Source organism: Rhinopithecus bieti, unplaced genomic scaffold (assembly GCF_001698545.2).
Source record: "Rhinopithecus bieti isolate Rb0 unplaced genomic scaffold, ASM169854v2 scaffold_23881, whole genome shotgun sequence".
Lineage (NCBI taxonomy): Eukaryota > Metazoa > Chordata > Mammalia > Primates > Cercopithecidae > Rhinopithecus > Rhinopithecus bieti.
The window spans coordinates 1,213,742-1,237,818 of NW_016811421.1; the positions used below are offsets into that span (position 1 = coordinate 1,213,742).

Below are 24,077 nucleotides of genomic sequence, written 5' to 3' on the forward strand. Positions count from 1 at the left end.
AGGAGAATCGCTTGAACCCAGGAGGCAGAGGTTGCAGTGAGCCGAGATTGTGCCATTGCATTCCAGCCTGGGCGACAGAGTAAGACTCCATCTCAAAAACAAAACCAAACCAACAATAAAACAATAAAATATTATATCAGCAGCGTGGGCAATTCAGGAGGCTGAGGTGGGAGGATTGCTTGAGCCTGGGAGGTAGAGGCTGCAGTGAGCTATTCCAGCCTGGACAACAGAGCAAGACCCTGTCTCAAACAACAACAACAACAAAAATACCAACAACCAAAACCAAACACACAAAAGTATTATATCACCTATCAAATTAGCAAACAGTGAAGTAATTTATAATACTAATTGTTGATGGGGAGCCCATAAGATGAAGATACACTCTCTCATATTCAGGTAGTGGGAATGATTAACAAACAAATTTTATGGAGGAAGTTTCTCTCTCTTTATTTCTGTATATGGCATGTGAGACAAAAGAGAGCCAGTGAGCCTTAAATGTGCTTATGGTCTCTGCTTCCGTCATCCTCTTCTAGGAGACTATTCTTAGGAGTGAATCAGAAGTTGGACAGAGATTTATACATAAAGATGTTCACTATAATATTACTTAGGTCAAAACTAGGGAAATGAGTAAATAAATTATGGTAGTTCCCTATTCTTGTATATTATCTGTTTACTATGAGTTTTAATGACGTGGAAAAGGAAAAGTATTTTGATACAATATAAGGCCAAATAGGTAGGACACAAAATCAGACATACACTTTGATCACATGATTTGAAGAGAACTATATTGGGAATAAAACTGGACAAAAATATGCCAAAATGTTAACAGCATTTGCCTCTGTGTGATTTTCAAATTGTTTATTTACATGTTTCTATAATTGTCAAAGTGTATCAATAGTTAACAGGTTATACTTTGATAAGAAAAAAAAAAAAAAAAAGTTGAAATCTGGGGAAATAAAACTAGACCATGTTCTCCTTCATAAAATAAATTTTAAAGGGTTTCCTGGCTATGGGACAGAATGAAATATTTTCTATTAGAAGAGTATTGACTATAAACAGTGTTTTGCCAAGTTCAATGTTTTGAAGATGAGCAAAAGAGTGATCTAGATATCACGGAAATGCACTACATTGTTAATTTAACTGACATTACCCTTTTGGAAGGAAATAATATTCCAGTAAGTTTATAGCCCTCTAAGGAATCTTATAAAATAAAATAATTTCTTTACTCTAACCAAAATGACCAAAATATCAATATGTAGGCAAGGTACTTACATCTAAAATTGTATTTTCATGGAGATTGTTTACTGAAGGAAAGTTTGACACTCCTGCCCCTTGGCTTGTTGATTAGGATTATTTCAATTTCTTGCCTTTGATGTTAAGATAACCAGGGAAGATGGCGATTACTGAGAACACATTTCCTTCCCTCCTACCTAAAATCACTGCACATTGAAGATGTATATTTAGAGAGACTTATTTTCAATTTTTTCCCACAGGGATCCCCAGGACCATATGGACCAAAGGGACCCAGAGGAATTCAGGTAAGGGGGTTAAAACCAAATCTAAGTTTGGATTAGAATCACCCGGGGAGCTTTTAAAACATCCCCTTACCCACTTGCACCCTCTGTCAATTAAATCAGAATGTCTAGGGATTGAAGCCAGGCATTAATACTGTTTAAGATCCCCAGATGATTCCAATGTGCAACAAATTTTGGAAACAATTTCCCTAATGTTTTCATTAACTTAACTAAAACTCCCTAAAGATAGGTACCATCAGGCAAGTATTAGTGAGTAGCTAAGGGGATGAAGTTAAAAACTTCAGAGTCTGGAAAGACAGAAAGTCAAAGTGGCTAAAAACAGGATGTAACTATTTTTGCACTGCTACTATAATGTAGTTGGAAAAGTTATGCATTTTATCTAAATCACAGTATTTATATTGTTCTATAACCATAGATAATGTTCTATAATATGGACTGATTCTCTAAGGCATTTAAGTTAGACATCCATAGATTTCAGAAAATAATTTGAATCTTTTCCTAGCCTAGGAACTTACCTCTTCTAAAGTTATAGTGGTGCTCTATGTGAGGAGTTAATTTCAGTATTTCAAAAAGCCTACAGAAAATTATAATTTTACCCAGAATTTCCTAGACACCATCTAGTTAACCACGAACTTCTTTGCTTTAGCCTGGAAATGTCAGAGCCAGGCAGTAATTCTGGTTATCACAAATTCATTGGAAGCTCTAACTTCAGTTACATATGCCTTAGATATTTTAAAAAAGAAGATGCTTAGTTGGCAAAATCTTTTTTTGAAAGGAGTCAAGAATGTTGGAATAACATTGGAAACACAGGTTTAGTAAACAAACATCTCATTAATTAAATATTTGTTCTTAGCATAAGTGCTATTTTAGAAGCTACTTATTTGACGCAGGAAATTTTATCTCATCCTACTTCTCAATTGAATGTGATTTCAATTAAGCTCTGAGTTACACAGTCTAACTTCTAACGCCAGGATCTCTAGGGACCCTAAAGAATGATTCATTCCTGCTGGCCTTTTGTACACAGAACTAATTCTTGGTTTTCATCCTGGAGCAGGGAATTAGTGGACCTCCAGGAGACCCAGGCCCAAAGGGGTTTCAAGGCAATAAGGTAATCTTACCCTTTGATTAAAGACAGGCAGAGTGTGTTTCCCCTAGTGCACTATGGTGATGTATGTTTTATTAGGTAAAAGTCAATGGATTCTTTGAGGAAGTACCTTTGGAAATGCATAATAATCTGCAGATGTATACAGAGCATCAAGTCCAAGTGCGTTCAGGAAGTTGGCAGCATACCTTTATCATTTATTATTATATTATTCAAAGGGAGGCATTATTAACTATAAGCCATTATCTAGAATCTTTGCTGTGTTTCCTTCTTACTCCTGACTTTTATTATTTTATGGTTCATTGGAAACCAAAAAGCAATAACAAGTGACACAATTCAAACTATTCTATTTCTCAAATGTAATGCCACCTCAATATACAGTTTATAGGGGAAGGAAATTTACAATTGTTATACCAACAGAAATCAAGCCTTTTTTAATTACAGGGAATTCTCAACCATCAGCACCATGCTTGTAATATCAGTCCACAGAAAACCAGCCAAGACAGAATAGGGAGGGGTTGAATACAAGCCATGCAGAACAAAAAGATGCAGATGGGAGGGATCTTTAAAAGCCTAGTTATAAGGCTCTATTTTCCAATGAGAGTGACCATTAATTTGCTAAAACAAGCCTTTTTAGTTCCTTTTTAACTCTTCTCAATGTTTAGTAAATTTCACGGACATAGTAAATATCCAGTATATGGTGTCGACTTAGTGATTTGAGTGGTATGGAATTTGTGGCAGTAATAAAAGCAGAAGATGCCATCCTCAGCTGACCCTAAAGAAAGCCAGCTTTTTAAGGATGATATGAAACTGAGGTGTAGGGAGCAGTTGGGCTACTTGAGAGAGAGGAAAGAGAGTGACAAGTATAGTATTTTTATTGAGATAATGACAGCGTGTGATTTACCAGGCCACTTTTAATTGGCAAATTAAAATAGAATGGGCTTCTCAGCAGGCATGTGCTTAGGCTGCATCTGGGGAAACTGTCTTTTTCACTTCTTGCCTACGATTAATTATCTCTGGGGAAAGAAATGGCCTTGTTGAATATTGATGAGCAGAAGTTTTCATAAAATTGCGTTGGCTACAGGTACAATCCTACAGTAAGAAAAAAATATATTTTGACAGACCACACAATTTTTAGAATTACTTGATTACCTAAGATGATAATTTTCATGTTTGTGAAAAAGAGGCTTAAAGTCAGGGATCAGAGCTGGGGTTTGCAGTAGTGATAGAAGTATAGAATGTTTGAGCCACTAGAGATGTTAGAGATCATACTGGCTTAGCATTTGCATTTTGGAAATGAGAAATAAAGCCTGGAGATCAAATGGCTTGCCTGAAGCAGAGTCCCAGCGAGGTCCCATCATCTGTAGAGGGCACTGAGGTGGTGCTGGCCTGGAAATAGTGCCTGTAGCTTTGGGTGATGCAGGTTGTGGCTGGCAGTTGTGGTGGTATGGTAGGGAATGGTCCATAAAAAGGTGCTCCTCCTCCTCCTTTTCTTCTTCTCTCTCTCTCTTTTTTAGAGATAGGGTGTTGCTCTGTTGCCCCAGCTGGAGTACAGTGGCATGATCATAACCAACTGTACCTTGAATTCCTGGGCTCAAGAAATTCTCCTGCCTCAGCCTCCAAAATAGCTAGGACTAGAGGCACACACCACTGCGTCTGACTAAATCGTAAATTTTTTTTTTGTAGTGATGGGCTCTCGCTTTGTTGCCCAGTTGAGTCTGGAATGCCTGGCCTCAAGGGATCCTCCTGCCTTGGACTCCCAAAGTGCTGAGATTACAAGTGTGAGCCACCATACCTGGCTCAATTCTTTATGTATAATAGTGTTATCACTTAGGGTTAAAAATTATTTCAATAAAATTTAGCTTTTAATTTCAACAGTGCATTAATTTTTCATAATGCATCAAGTGTTTTTTGGGGGGTTGGTTATAATTTTTCTGACATAATAGCACTTTGTGGTTGACTTTTACAGCATAATCATAAAAGGAGTCATTTTTCCAAAAGCATTTGAGCACTTCATCAATTTCCCAAGGGCCTCTCTTTTGTAAAATATACATGACATAAAATTGCCACTTAAGTTTTAATCACAAAGTTCACTGCCAAGTGAACAAAGTTCATTGCCAATTGAAAAGCTGTCAATTTCTAGGGGATGTTGGGGATTGCTGGGAGTCTATGAAGTGGGCATGAGTTTCCCCCTTTCCCTCTAGTCATAGTTCTGGTTTAAGGTCCTGACTTTCTTACTCTGACACTATTACTAACTTCTATATAATTTCTACTACTCTTTGGATCTGTTAGCTCTCGGAGATTCATGTCATATTGATCATTAGCTATTTTTTTCATTTTATACATTTATTAGTATACTGTCGTAAAAGTCAGTATTCAGGGAATGATTTCATCTTGCCTCCCAGAAGGTACTATACTTTGAAGACATAATAAGCTATTTTTGTTCCTCAATCTGGAAATAGTATTTTATAGTGACATTTACTTTTATCCATTATCATTTTATTAGACAATTTTAAAAGAAGCTGCTTTTGCAATTTGTGTAAAGAAACCCTCTAAAATTCAGTAATTCTGTATTCTCTAATGGGCACAAGGAAGGTTATTTATTTTGAAACTTCTATAGTAGTTAATATTTATTTTTTGTATATTTATTATGTATAGGTAAAGTTTTAAATACTCATTTAATACTAATACCACCTTTTGAGACATGATCTATTCTTATTTCTGTTGCACAAATTAGTCTACTAAGGCACAAAGAGTTTAAGCAATGGGTCCAAGGCTACAGAGCTAGTAAGGGACAGACTGAAGATTGAAACCCAGAAGTCTGCTCTTAGCTACCGTATTATATTTATCCCTTTAGGAAAAATTGCTGAATTTCCTGAATATTTGGCCTGAAATAAATGCATTTCTTTCTGACAGTATGTAAAGTTCTGTCTATCTTGCCTTCTGGTGAACTCTGGCTAGGGACAACAGTTTGTTGAAAGGTGCGTTTCTACCGGGTTTTAATGTTCATCTGAAAGTGCAGGAAAAAGGAAGGGAATATCTTGGGAGAAAGAAAACAGTAATGCTAATTGTGCATTTTCAAATATTATATTTCATATAAGACCTTAAAATAGAAACCTTTAGACTTGTTACATTTGCAAATATTCCATGAGAGGTTCTAGATAGGGCCTGCCTATGTCTATGAATTTACGAATGGTCTTTCTCTTGAATTACACTCACTTTCTGTTGCTTTAGGGATTGACTTTTCTTCATTAAAGGGTTTTCAGAAAAGGTGGCCAAAGAACAAAAGGAAAAAAAATAACGTGTTAAATCAGGAAAAAATGTGCTCCTGGCCCAGTTTCACAGATTACTTCTGTCAATAATACTTTCCACATGTAAAGTAGCTCCTGGTCTGCCCTGAATGACTTTGTTGCCTTAGCAACAAAACATAGATATTTCTCAGAAAGAAGCCTTAGCTCAGAGTCCACCTCAGCCTCTACCACACATGAAGGTCATCTCGTGCCATTCACAAGAACATCTCGGCCAGGCGCGGTGGCTCACGCCTGTAATCCCAGCACTTTGGGAGGCCGAGGTAGGTGGATCAAGAGGTCAGGAGTTCAAGACTCAAGACCAGCCTGGCCAAGATGGTGAAACCCTGTCTCTACTGAAAGTACAAAAATTAGCTGGGCGTGGTAGTGGGCACCTGTGATCCCAGCTACTTGGGAGGCTGAGACAGAGAGTTGCTTGAACCCGGGAGGCAGAGGTTGCAGTGAGCTGAGATCGCACCACTGCACTCCAGCCTGGGCAACAGAGTGAGACTCTGCCTCAAAAAAAAAAAAAAAAAAGGGAACATCTCAATAGTCTCTGCAATCATTTAGAATTGTAATCACACAGGTGCCCAAGACGCCTTATCCCTGAGACCAAACTGAAATTGTGACTCAGGAGAGAGCACTGTGCTCTGAGGAAAGACTGAACCCCTAAAAACACAATGCCACTGCCTTCCATGGGGCTGTCATGGTGGCTTAGGTTGCAATCACATCTCATCCTTGAAAAAGGCCTTTAATTACTAGGAAGAATGGCTTATGATTGGTAGGCCTTTCAAGTCACAGAGGACAAGTTACCAAAACTAATTTTGAACAAATCAACACAGTGGAACACTGGGTTTGCCCAGCCTATATTAGGTAATTTTTGCCATTTTCTTGATGTCTTTCTGAGGTTATTTCTGAAGGGCATTTCCTTCTCAAATCTCATGCAAATCCACTCTTTCCAAGACTCTCTTTGTGCCTTGGGAGGAGGGACTGCACAGTGGCATGTGCAGGAAGCAGCTGGTGACATTTCGAAGTATCCCAGCGTTAGAGCTTCAAGGCCTAAAGGGCATAAGGAGATATCCCTGATGCTTTTTTCCAAAGGGAAAGTACCATATGCTAATCCTCAAACAGTTAAAAAATACTGCAATATTATATATTTATCTTAAAAAATGAATTGCCTCCTTTCTCCTAACTCCTTCCGTTGTTCTACTCTAGGACATTCATAATATTCCTGCAGGATATTTGTCCTAAGTGTTTTTTCTTGCTGTACAGTCAAGTGTAAGAAACTTAGCATTCTTTTACCTATGATACTTTGTCTTACTTTATGTTCAATTTAAGCTTCTGCGATATTAAGAAAATCCATAGAGAAATAGCACTAGACTGGTCCAGTTTAACAAATGGATATGGTCAGGGTAAATGACTCAAACATTCATCCAAAATGGACAAAAGACCTACTATTAGTGAATGAACTACAACCATGTTTGAAGAGGAGTTCATTGCACGAAGGGTGATAAGGGTAGTACATGAAACATTTAGTTCACCCTAAAGTTTGCACCACACCACAGTTTTTGGATACCCTACTTTTCTGAATCCTACTTTGTCAAGTTTCCATCCGAGTTTTTGAGGTTCCCAAGCAAAGGATATATTTTTCAGGTTAATGATATACTAATGAGGAGATTAAGTAAACAATAGCTAGATGTACAGACCCTGAACTTAAAACTGTAAGCATGCTAAACATCCCTACACAACATCCTGTTTTCTTTAAAGTGTTCTATGAAAAAGGGTTTTGGCAAGAGGGCTGGCTGTCTTCCCTTCAGATATTATATCAGGAATGCATGTGTGGGTATTTCTGAGAACTGGAAGTGTGCTAATCAATTTTCTCTCCTTTGAGCTTCCATGTATTATACCATTAAACATTCGTAGTCTTCTTTCAGATAGGAATCATTGGCAGAAGAACTGGACAGATATGAGCAGGTCCATCACTATTTTTAAAAAGTCTAAATCAGAAGATTTGGGAACAATGGGTCAGGAACACCACTATCTGGGAGATTTAAAAATTCTGCTTTGCACACTCATTCACACACATTTACATGAAGCAACAAGTATTTCTTGAATGAATGAGTGAATAAAAGGTTTTAAATATAATGAGTGGTCAACAGTATCATATTTAGGACAGGTCATGTGGGCAGTTGCCTATGTGGTAACTTAATTTGGCAATATTGAGGTCATTGGGAAGCTTTGAAAGAATACTTTCCGTAGAAGGGTCAAGGAGATGGCAATGAGTCATGGAGAAAACCAGAGAGAAGGATGTAGCAGTCAGGAATATTGACCATTCTTCTAACATGGTTGGGTAAAAACAGGACAGTGTTGACCCCCCATCAAAAGCTTCCTGTGCGTTAAATAATCCAATGTGTTACTTCTACTTTCTTCTAAAAGTGGCATGAAGACTTGGGGGCTTAATTTCTTATTTTTTTTACAGTTTCTTGTGTACAACTTAGAGTCTTACATTTTCTATGTCAATATTTTCATTAGAACAGAAATCATTAATGAAGATTTAGTAGTTTTAAAAATACATTCTTATTTTGGTCATTATTTAAGTACTTGGTTTGGCTCAAAATTAGCTTAGTAGCTAGGTCAACCTACTAAACATAACTAATGTTTCCAGTTGTGGGTTGGAAGTAGTTCAACATCACAAATATGAACAACTATAAAGAATTTTAAACTTTCTCCTCAAACAAGCATCTTGTGTAGATATATTTCAGTTCTTATGTAACTCAAAAACCTATTTCCTAATATCATGATGTTGCTTTCAACCACTTAAAAAGTCATGATTTGTAACAGGATATAATTCCTTATAATTTATCACTTGAAGTGAAGTAAATCAAGTGAAAACATGTAGACACCTATATTTCTTGGTAAAGAATAATTAATCAAACAAAAAACTGTTTTAAGTTCACAATTCTCTTAACAGAATGACTGCATTTTTGGCTTCAGGTAAAGTATTTTAAGTATAGGGTACTTGAACATGTCAACTTTTCTAGTTGTACAAAAACAATAATTTGCTTTCTGGTTCTTCTGGCAGGATAACAACTTTGAACAAGGTTGTGACTGCTCAGTATATAGGAAGAATCCCTTTACAATTTTAATTATGAATAGCTGTTAAATGAAGACTCATAGTCAAGCTGCCAAACGATGTGAATGTTTTTCCTTCAGAGATGTCAAAGTCTAAATGCTATTTCTGTTCTGGGCCTAATTAAAGGGAAGGAATCATTAGTAATCCAGCAATTCTTGCTGTAGAGAAGGCTTTGACCTACATGCACATCTGCCCACCAAGACTCTAAATGAGCTTATTAACTCGTTTGATGTGAGACAACTGATAGTGACAACTTGAAGTGGCTGCCAGAATATGTGGGATGTCAGTCAATAGCTTCAAGGTAGATGATTTCTATTCCCAAATTGCTGATGCATGTGGTTCTCAGCAGATGGGGTATATATACTCTGTGTGTGTGTGTGTGTGTGTGTGTGTGTGTGTATGTGTGTGTGTGTGTCAGGTAAAAGCTTTGATGGACCAAGGAACTGAAAATGCTGCCAACACTTCCCACAAAGTGGCTGAGTCTAACCTGCATGCATAGTCAAAGGGGGGCACTAATGTGGAACAGGATCAGCCACTGCAGTGTCTTCAGAGGGATGTCAGAATGTTTTCTTTGTAATTACATCAATGTCCTTATTTATTTCAAGTAAGTTGCAATAGCAAGTTTGTAACAGAGAAAATTAATTGTATTCCAAGGGTGTTTTTATTGTGGTAAAATATATAATAACATAATATTTATTATTTGAACCATTTGTAAGTATGCGATTCAGTGGTATTAAATACATTCACAATGTTATATAACCATCACCACTATCTATACCCAAAACTTTTTCATTGTCTCAACATAAACTCTGTACCCATTAACCAATAACTCCCCATGTTTTCCTCCTCCCAGTCTCCAAGGGTGAGTTTTTAAGAAACATTATCACACTGTCATATGCACTCATCTGCTCTCATAAATCAATGGCCTTGTTTTTAGGTTAATGGAGCATGTCCACCCTGAATTTTTACCAGCAACTCATTTTGTGCTGGAGGATTCTAAACAGTGTCTTCTAGAGCTGTGATTCTCAAAAGCTCTCCTAATGGGCTGCTTTTAGGGAAAGGACCTCTCCTAAGTCCTTCCTTTTAGGGAAAATGACTTGCATTTTCTTAGGTTTTGTTAAATATAATGGAGTATGACTTTCCTATTAGTTGAAACACATGAATTGCCATGTTTGTAGGCCAAACACGATTAAATATTATCAATTTCATGTGGTTAAACCCAATAGCATTCTAGAAGATGAGTTAAGAGTTACTAAAATGTGGTTCAATATAATTTTTATTATATTCTTCACCAATTCATTGTTATTATGGAGTTTTTTCCGCTTTAGAAAGCACAAGTAGGTAGAGTATGTGGACTGGACTTTTTCTCTTACCTAAGTAGCTGGTATTCAAAAAAGATTTTAGTTGGAGATTTGACATAATAGTTGTTCCAAACTCAGTACAATTCACTTATTGGTTTGTATGTAGATTTACCTTGTGTGATCACAGTATTGCCAGTTATAATTTCATTACTTTTAACATTAAGTAACAACCAGGTCGACTTTATGTACCTGAAATAGCATGTGCATCAGCTTGGATAAATTGTATTTCCTCTTGGCTTATGTTTTATTTTAGAGATGCTTTGTCTTCATATGATGGATTTTCAGTTATGAGTAGGTTGTAATTATATGACGCTCATATTTTTCATCCTGTAATAAAGATATGAATTTAGTCTGCAGTCATACAATTTTTCAAATACTTTAAAAGAAAACTGAAAAGTTTCAAGAGGCAGTTTGGCATAGTGGTCGAGAGTACTGGCTCTAACGTCAAACCGCTGGGTTTCAAACCCAGTCGTATATTTTATTGGCTGTTTGATTTGGGCAAGTTACTTTACCTCCCTATGACTCAGTCTTCACATCCATGGGGTAAGTTAATAATAGTAGCTACTTCTTAGAGGTGTGGTGAGGATTAAATGAGTTAATACATGTGAGTCACATAGAGCAGCACTTGTTGCATAGTAAGTGCCATATGTGTTGGTCATTTTAATTAAGTAGTTAAGTTTTTTGACAACTGTCTTTATACTAATGTACACCAAGTTTATTCTGATAAATTTTCTAAAAACCAGCCTTTTATAACACAACACTTTCTCTGAAATGAGAAACTTGGTGCTAAAAATGGAGCTTGATTTAACAAGTACTTGATAAATATTCGCCCGTTCCTTCCTTCCTTCCTTCCTTCCTTCCTTCCTTCCTTCCTTCCTTCCTTCCTTCTCTTTCCAAAAGGAGGCTTTCTTGACCTTTCTTCCAAGTCTCTGTATACAGTCATCACTTCACTGAGTTTCAGCTGAGAATGTATCCTGACCATACTTGAACCATTCTGCACCTACAAAATGCTCATCTATCATTTTCTTCCATTTGGAAAGCATTAGATATATGCAATAAAACTTAAAATATTAAAGTTGGTGCCATACATATCTGGGAAATGATTTTTAAAAGTTGCTAAAACATCTTTGTAATGTTAAGAAAATATGATAAAATTGTTCATAATTGTATTATCAAAGAAAGGGTAAAGTTCTGTCCTCAATTCAGTCTTGGATAACCATTTTTTATGTATTATCTTAGAGAAATGAAGGATTTGCTTTTGGTTAGAATCAGTGCCAGGGATAGGGAGTATTATTTGGTTTTCTTAGCTGAATTTTCCTCTTCATTGTGGTTTCATTACTCTTTCAGCTAAAAAAAAAAAAAAAGATTAATTGTGTCTGGGTGAATTGGTAGGAGAAATTGTGTAATAGGTACTTGATATCATTATGTGATTTACATACAGTTGCTTCTAGTTGAAAACCTAAGCAAACCACAGGGAACTCCAGAGGAGCATTCTACACCCACAGCTCCCTCAACCTCGAACAGGTTTCCAGTTTTGTTCACCTCCCGCAGCTAGCAGAGCCCCTGCTCCCTAGTCAATGCTCAGTAAATGTTTGCTGCATAAATGATTGAGTGAATGATAGTAATGAGGTAAATATTGAGAATGCAAAGCTGAACAAAATCATATGTATCATCCCCACAGTCTAGTGGGGAGGAGATAGAGAACATTAAATGCAAAGTTGCAACTGTAACGAATGCTCAGAAAAAAAAAAAAAAAAAAACGGTGCTATCAATACTAAAATAGCGATTTCCTCTTATCAGAAAAACCCTTCTTGAAGCCATGCTGCTTAACATAAGATCTGAAGGGTAAGAATCACTATGAAAGAGAGAGGTAAGAGCATCCCAGACAGACAGAATAGACTGTGCAAAGATCCTGTGGCAGGAGGAGCAAGGCAAGTACAAGGAATTCAACAAAACCAACGTTGCTGGGGTGGGGAGCGAAGAGGTGACTGATGACAGATGGAATGGAGAGGCAGGGCCTTGTAAGGAGCCCTGTCTTAGGGAAAGGCCTCAGAAGGTTTTACTCAGATTAAAATTAAAATTTAAAAATTGCTCTGCAGCAATGGAGGGAATAAATTGGAGCATGCTAGAGTGGGTGCGAGTAGAGTACTAAGGACTTTGTTGTACTCTGAACAAGAGGTATTATCAGTTTGCTGTAGACTGGAGAGGCGTGGTAGAGGACTGAAATGGATGGATTAGAGAGAGATTTAGGAGGCATACTGATAGGTGTTGGGATGCATTGCATATGGTGGCAGAGGGAGTGGGAGGTATCACGAATGACCCCCAGGTTCCCGTTTGACACAGGAGGGATTCTGGTGCCCTTCCCTGAGGTGGAGAACACTGGAAGATGACTATATTGGGGAGTGAAAGATGACAATTTATCTTTGGAAATAATGAGTCTCTTTTTGAAATTCTCTTTTTCCCCAACTCCACACAAGACATCTTTGTATTCTTCCACTCCCACCTGACTTAAATGTTAGTTCTGATCATGGTTCTGACCTGAGCCTTCAACCTCGTTAATCACTCTAAACCGCACTGCCCAATAAGGTAGCCACATGTGCCTACTGTGCACTTGAAATGTGGCTAGTCCAAACTGAGATGTGCTGTAAGTATAAGATACACATCAGATTTCAAAGACTTAGCATCAAAATAATTGATACTTTAAAAAGTATTGATTACATGTCAAAATGATAATATTTTCTATTTATTAAGTAAAATTTATTAATTATAATTTACCTTTATTATTTCTTAATGTGGCTAGTAGAGATTTTAAAATTACAAATGTGGCTCACTGTCTACTTGCATTGGACCATGCTACTCCAGACAGTGGTCCTAGTGTCACCTTGTTTCCGGCCTGTTAGGCTCACAGGGCTGCTGACTGTCCCTAGAACATTTAACATCATTTTATGCCTCATACTCTTTCATCTTCTGTAACTTTTGTTTCTTTTCTTTTCCATCAGATTAGCTATGATTCCTCCTTCTTTGTTTGGATCAAACATTTCCTCTACTATATGAAACTTTCCCAATTCCTTGAGGTAGAATTAAACATTTCCGCCTCAGAGTCTTATGTATTCTGTTAATATCTTTATTATGCTAATTCACATGCTTGTATTTTATTTTATATTCATTTGTCTCTCCAGACAGATTGTAAGCTTCTGCAAAGTGCAGGTGCAATCTGATTTATGTCTGTAATTAGGTAACCTGATATTCAATTATAGACATAAATTGTTATTTACCTATTATTAGTTTGGTGCTCAAAAAGGGTCTGGTGAATAACAATTAAATCTCTACATATTAAACAGGTGTTGTGTGACTGGTTATGACTTAGATGTTTTGCAGACAATATCTTGAATCCTCTCAACAATGCTACAAGGCAGATATAATTATCCTCATTTTGCATATGGAGATCTTGCAAAAGCTCAAATTGTTAGTAAATGATAGAACTAAGGTTCTACAAGACCAAATGATTCAAAGCCATGGTTTTTTGCCCTGTGACTCCATGCATGAAGAGCCAGGTGTGCTGGCTTACACCTGTAATCCCAGCATTTTGGGAGGCCAAGGCAGAAGAATCACTTGAGGCCAGGAGTTTGAAAAAAAACCCGAAACCCAAAACCTATTTCCTATGATTGTTAGAAGATTAAATGAGATCATGTATATAATATGTCTGGGCAGTGCTGATAAATAGTAGGTTTTATTAAACATTGGCTTCCTGTCCTCTTGAAGCCCATAGCATGGGTATTCTTGATTTCTGAGAAGGATCAAGGCGGTTTACCTAAACTTTTTGCTGCCTCCACACACGCTCACACTCACATTCACACACATTCACACTGACATGGAGGTAATGAGAAACAGATTCTTTCTGGGGCTACCCATTTTAACCCAGACCTCTTTGTTATACTTGCCTGTTGGTAAATGTCTCTGATGACAAATGAAAGTACAGTAGAGAAATAATTAGTAGTACTGTGGACATGCAATCTTTTGGGCATGCAATCTCTCTCTCTTTGTGTGTGTGTGTGTGTGTGTGTGTGTGTGTGTGTGTGTTGCTAAGGGCTGGGGTAGGAATATTAACAGGAAAGGAATTATGCCTGCCGTCTTAGCAGGGCTATGCCATCTTGGCAAATTCCCAGAAATCATTCTGACTAGAGTGCTTACTCTTCCCTCCCTGTTTTGTTTTTACCCAGACAGCATATTTTAGAGTCAGGACCACTTTCTTTACTACCTCAAGATTCTCTGTAGGAAAGAAAAAGGGGAAATGGGAAGGGAATAAACATGAGCTGTAGACCAATACTGTTTTGTGGATCCTATCTTGCAATACCAGGCTCCTGAGAAATAAATCTAAGCAAGTGAAATGTGAAGCTACATTGCTAAGGGGCTGTGTTCAGGTAAGGGAGAGCAATCCCTCTGTAGTCTTCAGATCCCTGTAACTCCCTTGCAAAGCAATATTAAGATATTGCTCAGCTGCTCTTGGTACTTGACGAAGGCTCAGGGGATTTCATGGGCTTAAGGTAAGAGAGCTGCTTCTACTCTTGATTCTCCTGGTCCATACATTTCAAGGTAATGACCAAACAAATTTCTTGTCACCAACCTGGGCTCTTGGTTTGTTTCTGATCAAACATCAGATAAGTGCCAAGTAAGGAAGAACTTCCACTACTCAAAAAATCCTCAAATTCTCTACCAAATATATAATTTAGATGCCTTCTGACCCATTACAGAACCAATGCTACATATAGAAGGGATAAAAAATGAATAGAATAAGTGAATTTAGGGCCTTGTATTGTTATTATTATATTTTTTTTTAGTCAGCCAAATTCAACAGTGGGTAGATGTTATTATCGTATTTTTAATGGTATTATATATATAATATATATACATGTTATATAATATATACATACTTAAAATTTTTTATTTCAATAGTTTTTGGAGTACAAGTGGTTTTGGTTATATGAATGAATTATATTGTGGTGAGTTCTGAGATTTTAGTGAACCCATTACCCAAGTAGTATATGTTGTACCGAATATGTAGTTTTTTTATCTCACACCCTAGTTTTAAATGGTATATTTCATCTCTCAAGCTGGTCCCTTAAGTTTTGGAACTATGTCTTCAGCTTCTTTGAATTTTACTTCATGGCATTCCACATAGCAAGTACCTGGTGTCATTTGCTGAGTGATAGAGACAGTCACTCATATGCAACCTGTATAACTGACAAGGAGATACCAACTTGAATGGGGAACATGAGAAGTTGTAAGAAAAAGGCATTTGGAAGCAAAAATTTGGAATCTCTAGACAGCTAAATATTCTCTGGCACTTGATTAAACTGTGAGATTAAGTAAATGCGTTGGGCGCAGTGGTTCACGACTATAATCTCAGCACTTTGGGAGGCCGAGGCAGGTTGATCACTTTAGGCCAGGAGTTCGAGACCAGCCTGGCCAACACAGCAAAACCTCATCTCTATTAAAAGTACAAAAATTAGCCAGGAGTGGTGGCAGGTGCCTGTAATCCCAGTTACTCAGGAGGCTGAGGCAGGAGAATTGCATGAGCCCGGGAGGCAGAGGTTGCAGTGAGATCACACCATTGCACTCCAGCCTGGGTGACAGAGGCAAAAAAAAAAAAAAAAAAAAAAAAAGAGAGAGAGACAATGAGAGAGAGAGAGAGAGAGAGAGAGACAGACAGACAGAGAGACAGAGACAGAGATTAAGTAAACAAGTTCAAATTTAGTGAGAACTTTTATGTCTGATATTGTGAAGCAAAATAAATTCCACGGCTAAAAACATGTAAAATGAGAATGTCAGTTACCTGGCTGCTCAGAAAACTTAATCAATATAGAAAAACAAGTACAACCTTAGGAATTTAAGGGAAAAAATATTTGCCAGACTGACTTGTACGCAACAGGATGCACAGTAAGTACTTTTGAATTCGATCCACTTAAATATCAAAGGATCATAGATGTGAATGACTCATTTTGAGGCAGGATTCTTTGTTTTAAATCACCCTGAGCCTGGGCATATCTTTTGGGGCGCTGGTTTGACTCTGACCCTTCTTAGCCCTTCTCTTTCCCTTTTGCAATTGGTCAAAGTCAACAGACTTTTTTTTTTTTTTTTTTTTTTTTTTTTAATAGATGGAGGCTTGCTCTGTTGCCAAAGCTGGAGTGTGGTGGCGTGATCTTGGCTCACTGCAACCTCTGCCTCCCGGGTTCAAGCAATTCTCCTGCCTCAGCCTCCCAAGTAGCTGGGACTACATGCACATGCCACCAGGTCCAGCTAATTTTTTTTTTTTTTTTTTTGTATTTTTAACAGAGACAGTGTTTCACCATATTGGCCAGGTTGGTCTTGAACTCCTGACCTCAAGTGATTCACTTGTCTTGGCCTCCCAAAGTGCTGGGATTACAGGCATGAGCCATCACATCCGCTACAGACTTCTTAAAGTAAAGCAGTGTCTTTACTATATCCACAGAACATTGCTCTGGTTACTAGGTGTCCCTTCCAAAATCACAAGCTTCTGGGGCGAATTGAGACTTTAGTATTTCTGAAAATTTCTTTATCTCCCATCATCTCAGAGAAGGCTTGTTTCACTTTCCTGTTTCATTTTACTGTTGGTTAGTGAAAGCATGAAGAGAGAAATCTTTGGGTTGAATTAAATTTTAAATAGCAAATATTCATTAGCTGAAATGTAAGAGTGTTCAGAAATCTTCCTTAGCGTAAATTAAAGGTACATGTGTGAATGTAAAAAACTGGAAGGAAATATACCAAAATTTTATAGTATTAATAGTTATAGATAGGTAATTTAAAATTTTCTTTGCATGCATGCTTTTTAATATATGACCGTTTTCTACATTGACATATTATTTTGATAAACAGAAAAAAATAATATTATGAGAAGGATAACTGAAGTCAATAGCCACTCTCCTTCCCCTATCATCATGCTACAGGGCTTAAAGCCTGAGAGATCTAAAGAGCTGTAACTGTGTAAGTGGTATTCAGGTGTGAGTTTGGGCTGGCCAGGTAATCTCTCTGGGACTCAGGTTTCTCACCTGTGAAATGTAGGGGTTTGAGTGCAATGGTCGCATCTAGTTCTAAAATGCCTCAATTCTATTATGGGCCTGCCACATCATAGGCTGTTATTATTTCAAAATGCTCTGACTTTGAGTAACAGAAATCTTGAGTAATAGTGGCTTAAATAATAAGAACTCTTACTGTTGAGTAAACAGAATATTTGAAGACAGGTAGTCCAGGACTGGATCAGTTGCTCATTGAGGGTATCCAGGAGCCAGGCCTCTTCAACCGCTGGCTTTTGTCCTAGAGATTGTTGCCTCATAGTTACAAGATAGTTATCACATCTCTATGTAGGAAAGAAGAGGCAGAGGCAGTTTTCTTCTTTGCATCCAGTAAGGTCCTTTACATCTCGTTTGTCAGAATTAAGCCATGTGACCAACTGAGATAAATCAGTGACAAAGGAAAGGAGATTCCCATCTTGCATTAGGCCAATGATCATTCATACTATACCTCTGAGAGCAAAGAACAGCTGCTGACTCAATTAGGAGTTTATCAGCAGGGAAGGAAAGCTGAGAAAGGACAGCCACAGCGGAAGAAACAAAATATGTCTTCCAGAGCACTTAAATATTTGTGAATGAATGAGTGGTGGCCACGTTATGCCTGTTATGACTCCTGAAAACACTTGACTTTGTGGGCCCCTTCCTCCATAAAAATATTAAAAAATTACATTTATGAATGCAAGCTGGATTCGTTGTTATATGGTCATTATGTTTATTTTTATTTTGAATCAAAAAATTAAAATTGGAACATATTTGCAGGCTCCTAAAAGTATTGTGGACCCAGACACTGTGACTACTGTGCGTAGTGGATAATTTGATCTTGGGTCTGTGTTTTCTTTCCAGATGAATTGTAAAAAATTGAGGGCAGGCACGATGTACTAGGTTTGTTGTTGCTCTCAAGGCCCCTATTGCAAAACTATACATCTAAGAGCTGCTTAATCAATACTATTGAGTTGACCTAACGTATAACTGATGTCACTGTTTCTTCCTCCAGGGTGAGCCAGGTCCTCCTGGTCCTTATGGTTCTCCAGGAGCTCCTGGAATTGGACAGCAAGGTATTAAGGTAAAGATACTTGTCTTTTTGCCTATTGATGACTATTGAATTTATTGTAGGGCCTGAGGGAGCCGTGATTTGAACTCCATTTGGCCTAAACCCAATAGACACAAGGAGGTTTCCTGAAGTTACTTCATTTTATATGCTTGGACACAGCAATGTGCTTGTCAGGGGCAGTTACCACAATAATAATTAATGTATTTTTAAATTTTGTTGGAATGAAAAACTTACTTGTCTCCAAATACCCACCCTTTTACCAAAGTACATGTAGTTCTGTTGAGTTTTCATGGACTTTAAACATTCACATGCAAATATGTTATTGGTAAGTGAAACAGCTTAACACATCGGCAATCATGGCTCACATTGAAAAAGCATAAAGGGGCAGAAACCAGAAGGGCCACGGCAATGCATAGGTCAGTGTTGGCAGAGAGGTTTGTAGAGAACTAGAAAGGGAAGGAAGGAACATCCATCCTGTGAGGCTCTACGTTATGCAGGTTATAATAAAGCAGAAGTGCCTATTTTGAATGGCTTTTCTAAGTGGTTTTGACAGTAAGATTTTGATGTAGGATTAAAATAGGAAGCAGTACGAAATAGTGTACTTTGAATGTAATTGAATATCCCCATGTATAGCATTTCAACAATAAGCACACTGAGACTCCAGGAAAGGTGGAGTTTATGTTGGCAGAGTTATGGAGAAGTTTTCTGGAAGAGATGACGTCTGAAAAGAGCTTAAAGGAGAGGTGAAGTAGGATAGAGTGGGGAAAGGAAGGGGTGACATTCCTGGACGGTGGCAAGAGGGCAGGGCACAGCACACGCTTTGTCAGCTTAGTCAGCTCAGTAACAAAATGCATTGCCACACAGTGTGTCCTGCCAATTCTTACATAATATTTTGTGAAAGTTGAAAATGCTGAATTACATTTGGACAAGAGGAGATAACAAACATTTTAGGGTAATTTGTTCACTTAAATTCGAGCTATTTCTCTTCGTCTAGAATTTTTTACCTTTATGAATATGCAAATTTTGTCTATTTCGCTATTTATCCTTGTTGAAATCTCGAGATAACTTTGTGCTATGTTTATTCTTTATTTAAAATCTCAAGATTTCATTCTATTATTTCTTTCTCTTAGGGAGAAAGAGGCCAAGAAGGAAGACCGGGAGCTCCAGGACCCATTGGAGTTGGTGAGCCTGGACAGCCAGTAAGTAGCAAAAATTCTAGATGAAATGAAAAGGACAAATATGGTTTTTGCTTGTTCTTTCTGGTTAGAATAAAGAGTCAAATTAATCCACCTTGTATCTATTTTATTTATTTATTTTTTTGAGATGGAGTCTCACTCTGTCACCCAGGCTGGAGCGCAGTGGTGCGATCTCGGCTCACTGCAACCATCACCTCCCGGGTTCAAGTGATTCTCCTGCTTCAGCCTCCAATTAGCTGGGACTACAAGTGCACGTCACCAGGCCCAGCTAATTTTTTTGTATTTTCAGTAGAGATGGTGTTTTGCCTTGTTGGCCAGGCTCATCTCGAACTCCTGAGCTGAGGTGATTCACCCGCCTCAGCCCCCGACCACCTTGTATCTTTATGAGCAACAAATGAAAATAAATATGAAAGGACCATATCCAAGTGCTATTTTTCACAACACTTGAAATAGAACTATGTATATATGTATATGTGTAAATATATATGATGTTTACAACCAACTCTCTTTTACTGTAACTTCTTACAAGATTAATCAACTTGAACAAGAAGAAAAGAGTTCTCAGGTGTCAACATTTTCTTAGGAAGAAGATCTGGACTCAAGCCTAATGTTTATACTTTATAATGGATTTCTTTGTAACCACAAGAAAAATCACTGAGAATAAAGACTTGGCTCATTATGTAATCCATGAGTATGCTCTAGAGTTAGGATTGATAATGGTAGACAGATAATACCTGTGTTATTCACAACATCTCTTTTATGTAGCTTTGAAGTTTACTGTTGTTGGAGAAGAAAAAATTTCTATTAAAAGACATTTGGAGAGGAAGTAAATAAAATATGATTATTCTGGTATAAGAAGCTTGTTAACTTTTCAAGTAGTCATTATTGTCCTAGGGAAAAACGGTAGCTGACTCACTTAGGTACAAATAAAAACAACTGATTGTGGATAGCTGGTCTTTGAAGTTGTCTTTGCACTGCATAGTTCCTCACATGTGTATATTCACATAAACATACACTTCCTTACTGCACTCTGTGAGTGAAATGGCAACATACTGTTTCAGTTTAGGCTTTTCACTAATGTCTGAATATACTAATTCAAAAAAGAGAGCATCATATGGAAGAAAAATACACTGGATTAATTAAAAATCTCTAGATAGAGATCAGTCATCTAGTCTCAGTTTCCACTAACTAGATAGTACCATTAAAGATAAACCACTAACTTATTTTGTTCTCTGTTTCGGTTCTGTGTTTCTGCTTAACAAACTTCCTCAGGACTTAGTGCCTTAAAACAATAATTTGTTATTTCTTATGGTTTTGCGGGTTGACATGAGAGTTCTGTATAACTTGAAGTCAGATGGAGTGCTAAAATGGCTGGAATGTTAAAAATGGCCTCACATGGCTGGCAGTTTGGTGCAGGTTGTTGTCTGGGAACTTAGCTGGGGTTGTTGCCCAGAGACCTCAGTTCTCCTCCACATGGGCAGCTACAGGTGGTTGCTTGGGCTTCCTCACAACATGGCAGCTTAAATCCAAGCAGAAGTGTTCTAATAGGCAGAAGCCACTCATCATGTGAGGCTCAGCCTCAGAAATTATACAGCATCATTTCTGTGACACCTAAAATAAGCATAGGAGCAGCTCAGATTTGAGTGGAATAGAAAAAGATTTCACCCCTCATGAAGAATATCAAAGAACTTGTGGATATATTTAATTTAGCAAAGTCTCAAATTTTAACTTCTATAAAATTAAAAGATTGGGTTCTCCTTAGGTCTATGATTTTCAGAGCTGGAAACATTCTGAAAATGTCAAAGAAATAAGTCACAATTATTATTATTATTTTAGAGAGTCTCGCTCTGTCATCTAGGTTGGAGGGCAGAGGCATGATCTCAGCGCACTGCAGCCTCTGCCTCCCAGGTTCATGTGATTCTCCTGCCTCAGCCTCCCGAGTAGCTGGGATTACAGGTGCCCACCACCACACCTGGCTAATTTTTGTAGTTTTTGTAGAGACAGGGTTTCACCATGTTGGCCAGGCTTGTCTTGAACTCCTGACCTCAGTGATCCCCCCCGCCAGGCCTCCCAAAGTGATGGGATTACAGGCATGAGCCACTGTGTCTGGCCTAAAAAATTTTTAAATGTAGATTGACAATTGTTTTTTCCAAAGAACTTTGTGCTTTGCTATTATGCATACCTTCCAAAGTCAGAACTAAACTTAAGAATGAGTTTCACTTATTCATTGTTGTTCTTAAAATGTTTTTGTTTTTAAATAATGAAATATTTTAATCATACTGGAAAATCTAGAGAATGAGTTGGTAAACCTCCACCAGGTAGATAATTAAACTTAGTACATTTACTACTCTTGCTTTAGATTTTCTTTAAAAAACATAAAACATTATGGATACAGTAAAGTCTCCCTATCTTTTTCAGACAGTAGAAGAGGAAGAAACAATTATCAACTTATTTTATGAGGCCAGTTTTCCCTTGATACCAAAACAAAATACTAAACATACACGAGAGGAAAACTACAGACCAATATACCTTGTGAATATGATAGACATAAAAATTCTTAACAATATGCTAGTTAAATAGAATTCAATGTATAAAAAGAATTGTACAGCATGATCAAGTGAGGCTTATCCTATGGATGCAAGTCTGGCTTAATAATTGAAAATTAATCAATGGAATATACCATATTAATAGGCTAAAGAAGAAAGATCACATGTGATCACATCAAATGACACAGAAAAGCATTTGACAAAACTCAAAACCCCCTAATAAATGCTGATAAATCTCTCATAAAAACTCAGAAAATTAGAAATAGAGGAAGAATTTCCTCAATTCCTATGAAAAATCTAGAGCTAATATTACACATAATAGTGAAAGAATGAATGCATCCCTTTAAGATTAGGAACAAGAAAAGATGTCTGTTCTCACCAGTCTTATTCAACATAGTATTGGAAGTTCTAGCCAGCACAGTAAGACAAGAAAAAGAAATATAAGGCATTGGTATAAAAACAATAAATAAAACTGTCCTTATTTGCAGATGATATGATGGCCTCCATAGAAAATCCCAAGAAATCTACACGAAAACCTCCTAGAATTAACAAGTGAGTTCAGCAAGGTCACAGGATACAGTATCAACATACAAAATCAATTTAATTTCTGTATCCTAGCAATGAACACACAGAAACTAAAATTAAAAGCACAACACCATTTTTAATTGCTAAAAAAGAAAAATACTTGGGTAGAAATCTAATAAGACATGTATAGGACTTGTATAAAACTACAAAACACTGATGAAAGAAATCAAAGATACTTAATAAATTTAGAGACATGTTTATAGATTAGAAGACTCAACAACATAAAGATGTAAATTCTTCCCAAATTGATGTAAAAGTTTAGTGCAAATGTTTTTGATATCCCAGCAAGATTTTGTTTAGACTTGGACAGGGCTATTTTAAAATTAATATGGAAAGGCAAAAGAGCTAGAATAACTTTTAAGAAACTTCAAAAAAAAATACACTTGGAGAAATAATACTAACTTATCTGGTCTTAAGATTTATTATATAGTCACAGTAATGATGACTGTGTGGTATTGGCAAATTATAGAAATACGATCAGTGGAACAGAATAGAGACTCTAGATTCAGACCTACGCAAATGTAGTCAACAGATTGCAAAAGCAATCCAATAGTGGAAACATAGTCTTCAACAAATGGTGCTGGCGCAATTGGATATCTGTGCTAACACAAAAAATGAACCTCAATTTAAGTCTCGCACCTTACACAAAAAGTAACTCAAAATGGATCATAGATTTAAATATAAAATGTAAAAACTATAAAACATTTAGAGTAAAACATATGAGAAAAGCTTTAGGATGGTGGGCTTGATGAAGATTTCTTAGACATGTCACCAAAAACATGATGCCCCTAAAAGTCATTAATTGGACTTCATCAAAGTGGTAAATGTTTGCTCTGTGAGAGACTCTGTTAAGGGTCTAAAGAGACAAGCTGCTGATTGGGAGAAAATATTCGCAAACTACAAATTTACAAAGGATTTGTATTGGGAATACTTTTAAAAAAAAATTCTCAAAACTCAATAATAAATCAAAAATCTAATTAGAAATTGGGCGAAATATCAAATATATATACATATCTCAAGCATATATACATGCACATACACAACTTGGTGTATATATATCTATATATGTGTACGTAATACTTATATATATTTTTACATATTTTGTTTCTTTTTTGTGGTTACTAAACTTTAATATGTGTTCTTTTTATTAACTTTCATTTTAGGTTCAGGGATACATGTGCAGGTTTGTTATA

The 24,077-nt window shown here is 37.0% G+C and overlaps 1 protein-coding gene across 3 annotated transcripts in view; it reads left to right on the plus strand.

Annotated features, from left to right (window-relative positions):
* Positions 1 to 24,077, plus strand: part of COL28A1 (collagen type XXVIII alpha 1 chain) — a 186,714-nt gene that overhangs the window by 27,188 nt on the left and 135,449 nt on the right. For all 3 annotated transcript variants that reach the window (XR_001889567.1, XR_001889566.1, XM_017893897.1), the window contains exons 10-13: positions 1,494 to 1,538; positions 2,590 to 2,643; positions 18,501 to 18,569; positions 19,688 to 19,756. Coding sequence is in view for 1 of the 3 variants with exons in the window: in XM_017893897.1 (XP_017749386.1) it covers positions 1,494 to 1,538; positions 2,590 to 2,643; positions 18,501 to 18,569; positions 19,688 to 19,756 (237 nt within the window). In the remaining 2 variants the exon portion in view is untranslated. The remainder of the gene's footprint in view (positions 1 to 1,493; positions 1,539 to 2,589; positions 2,644 to 18,500; positions 18,570 to 19,687; positions 19,757 to 24,077) is intronic.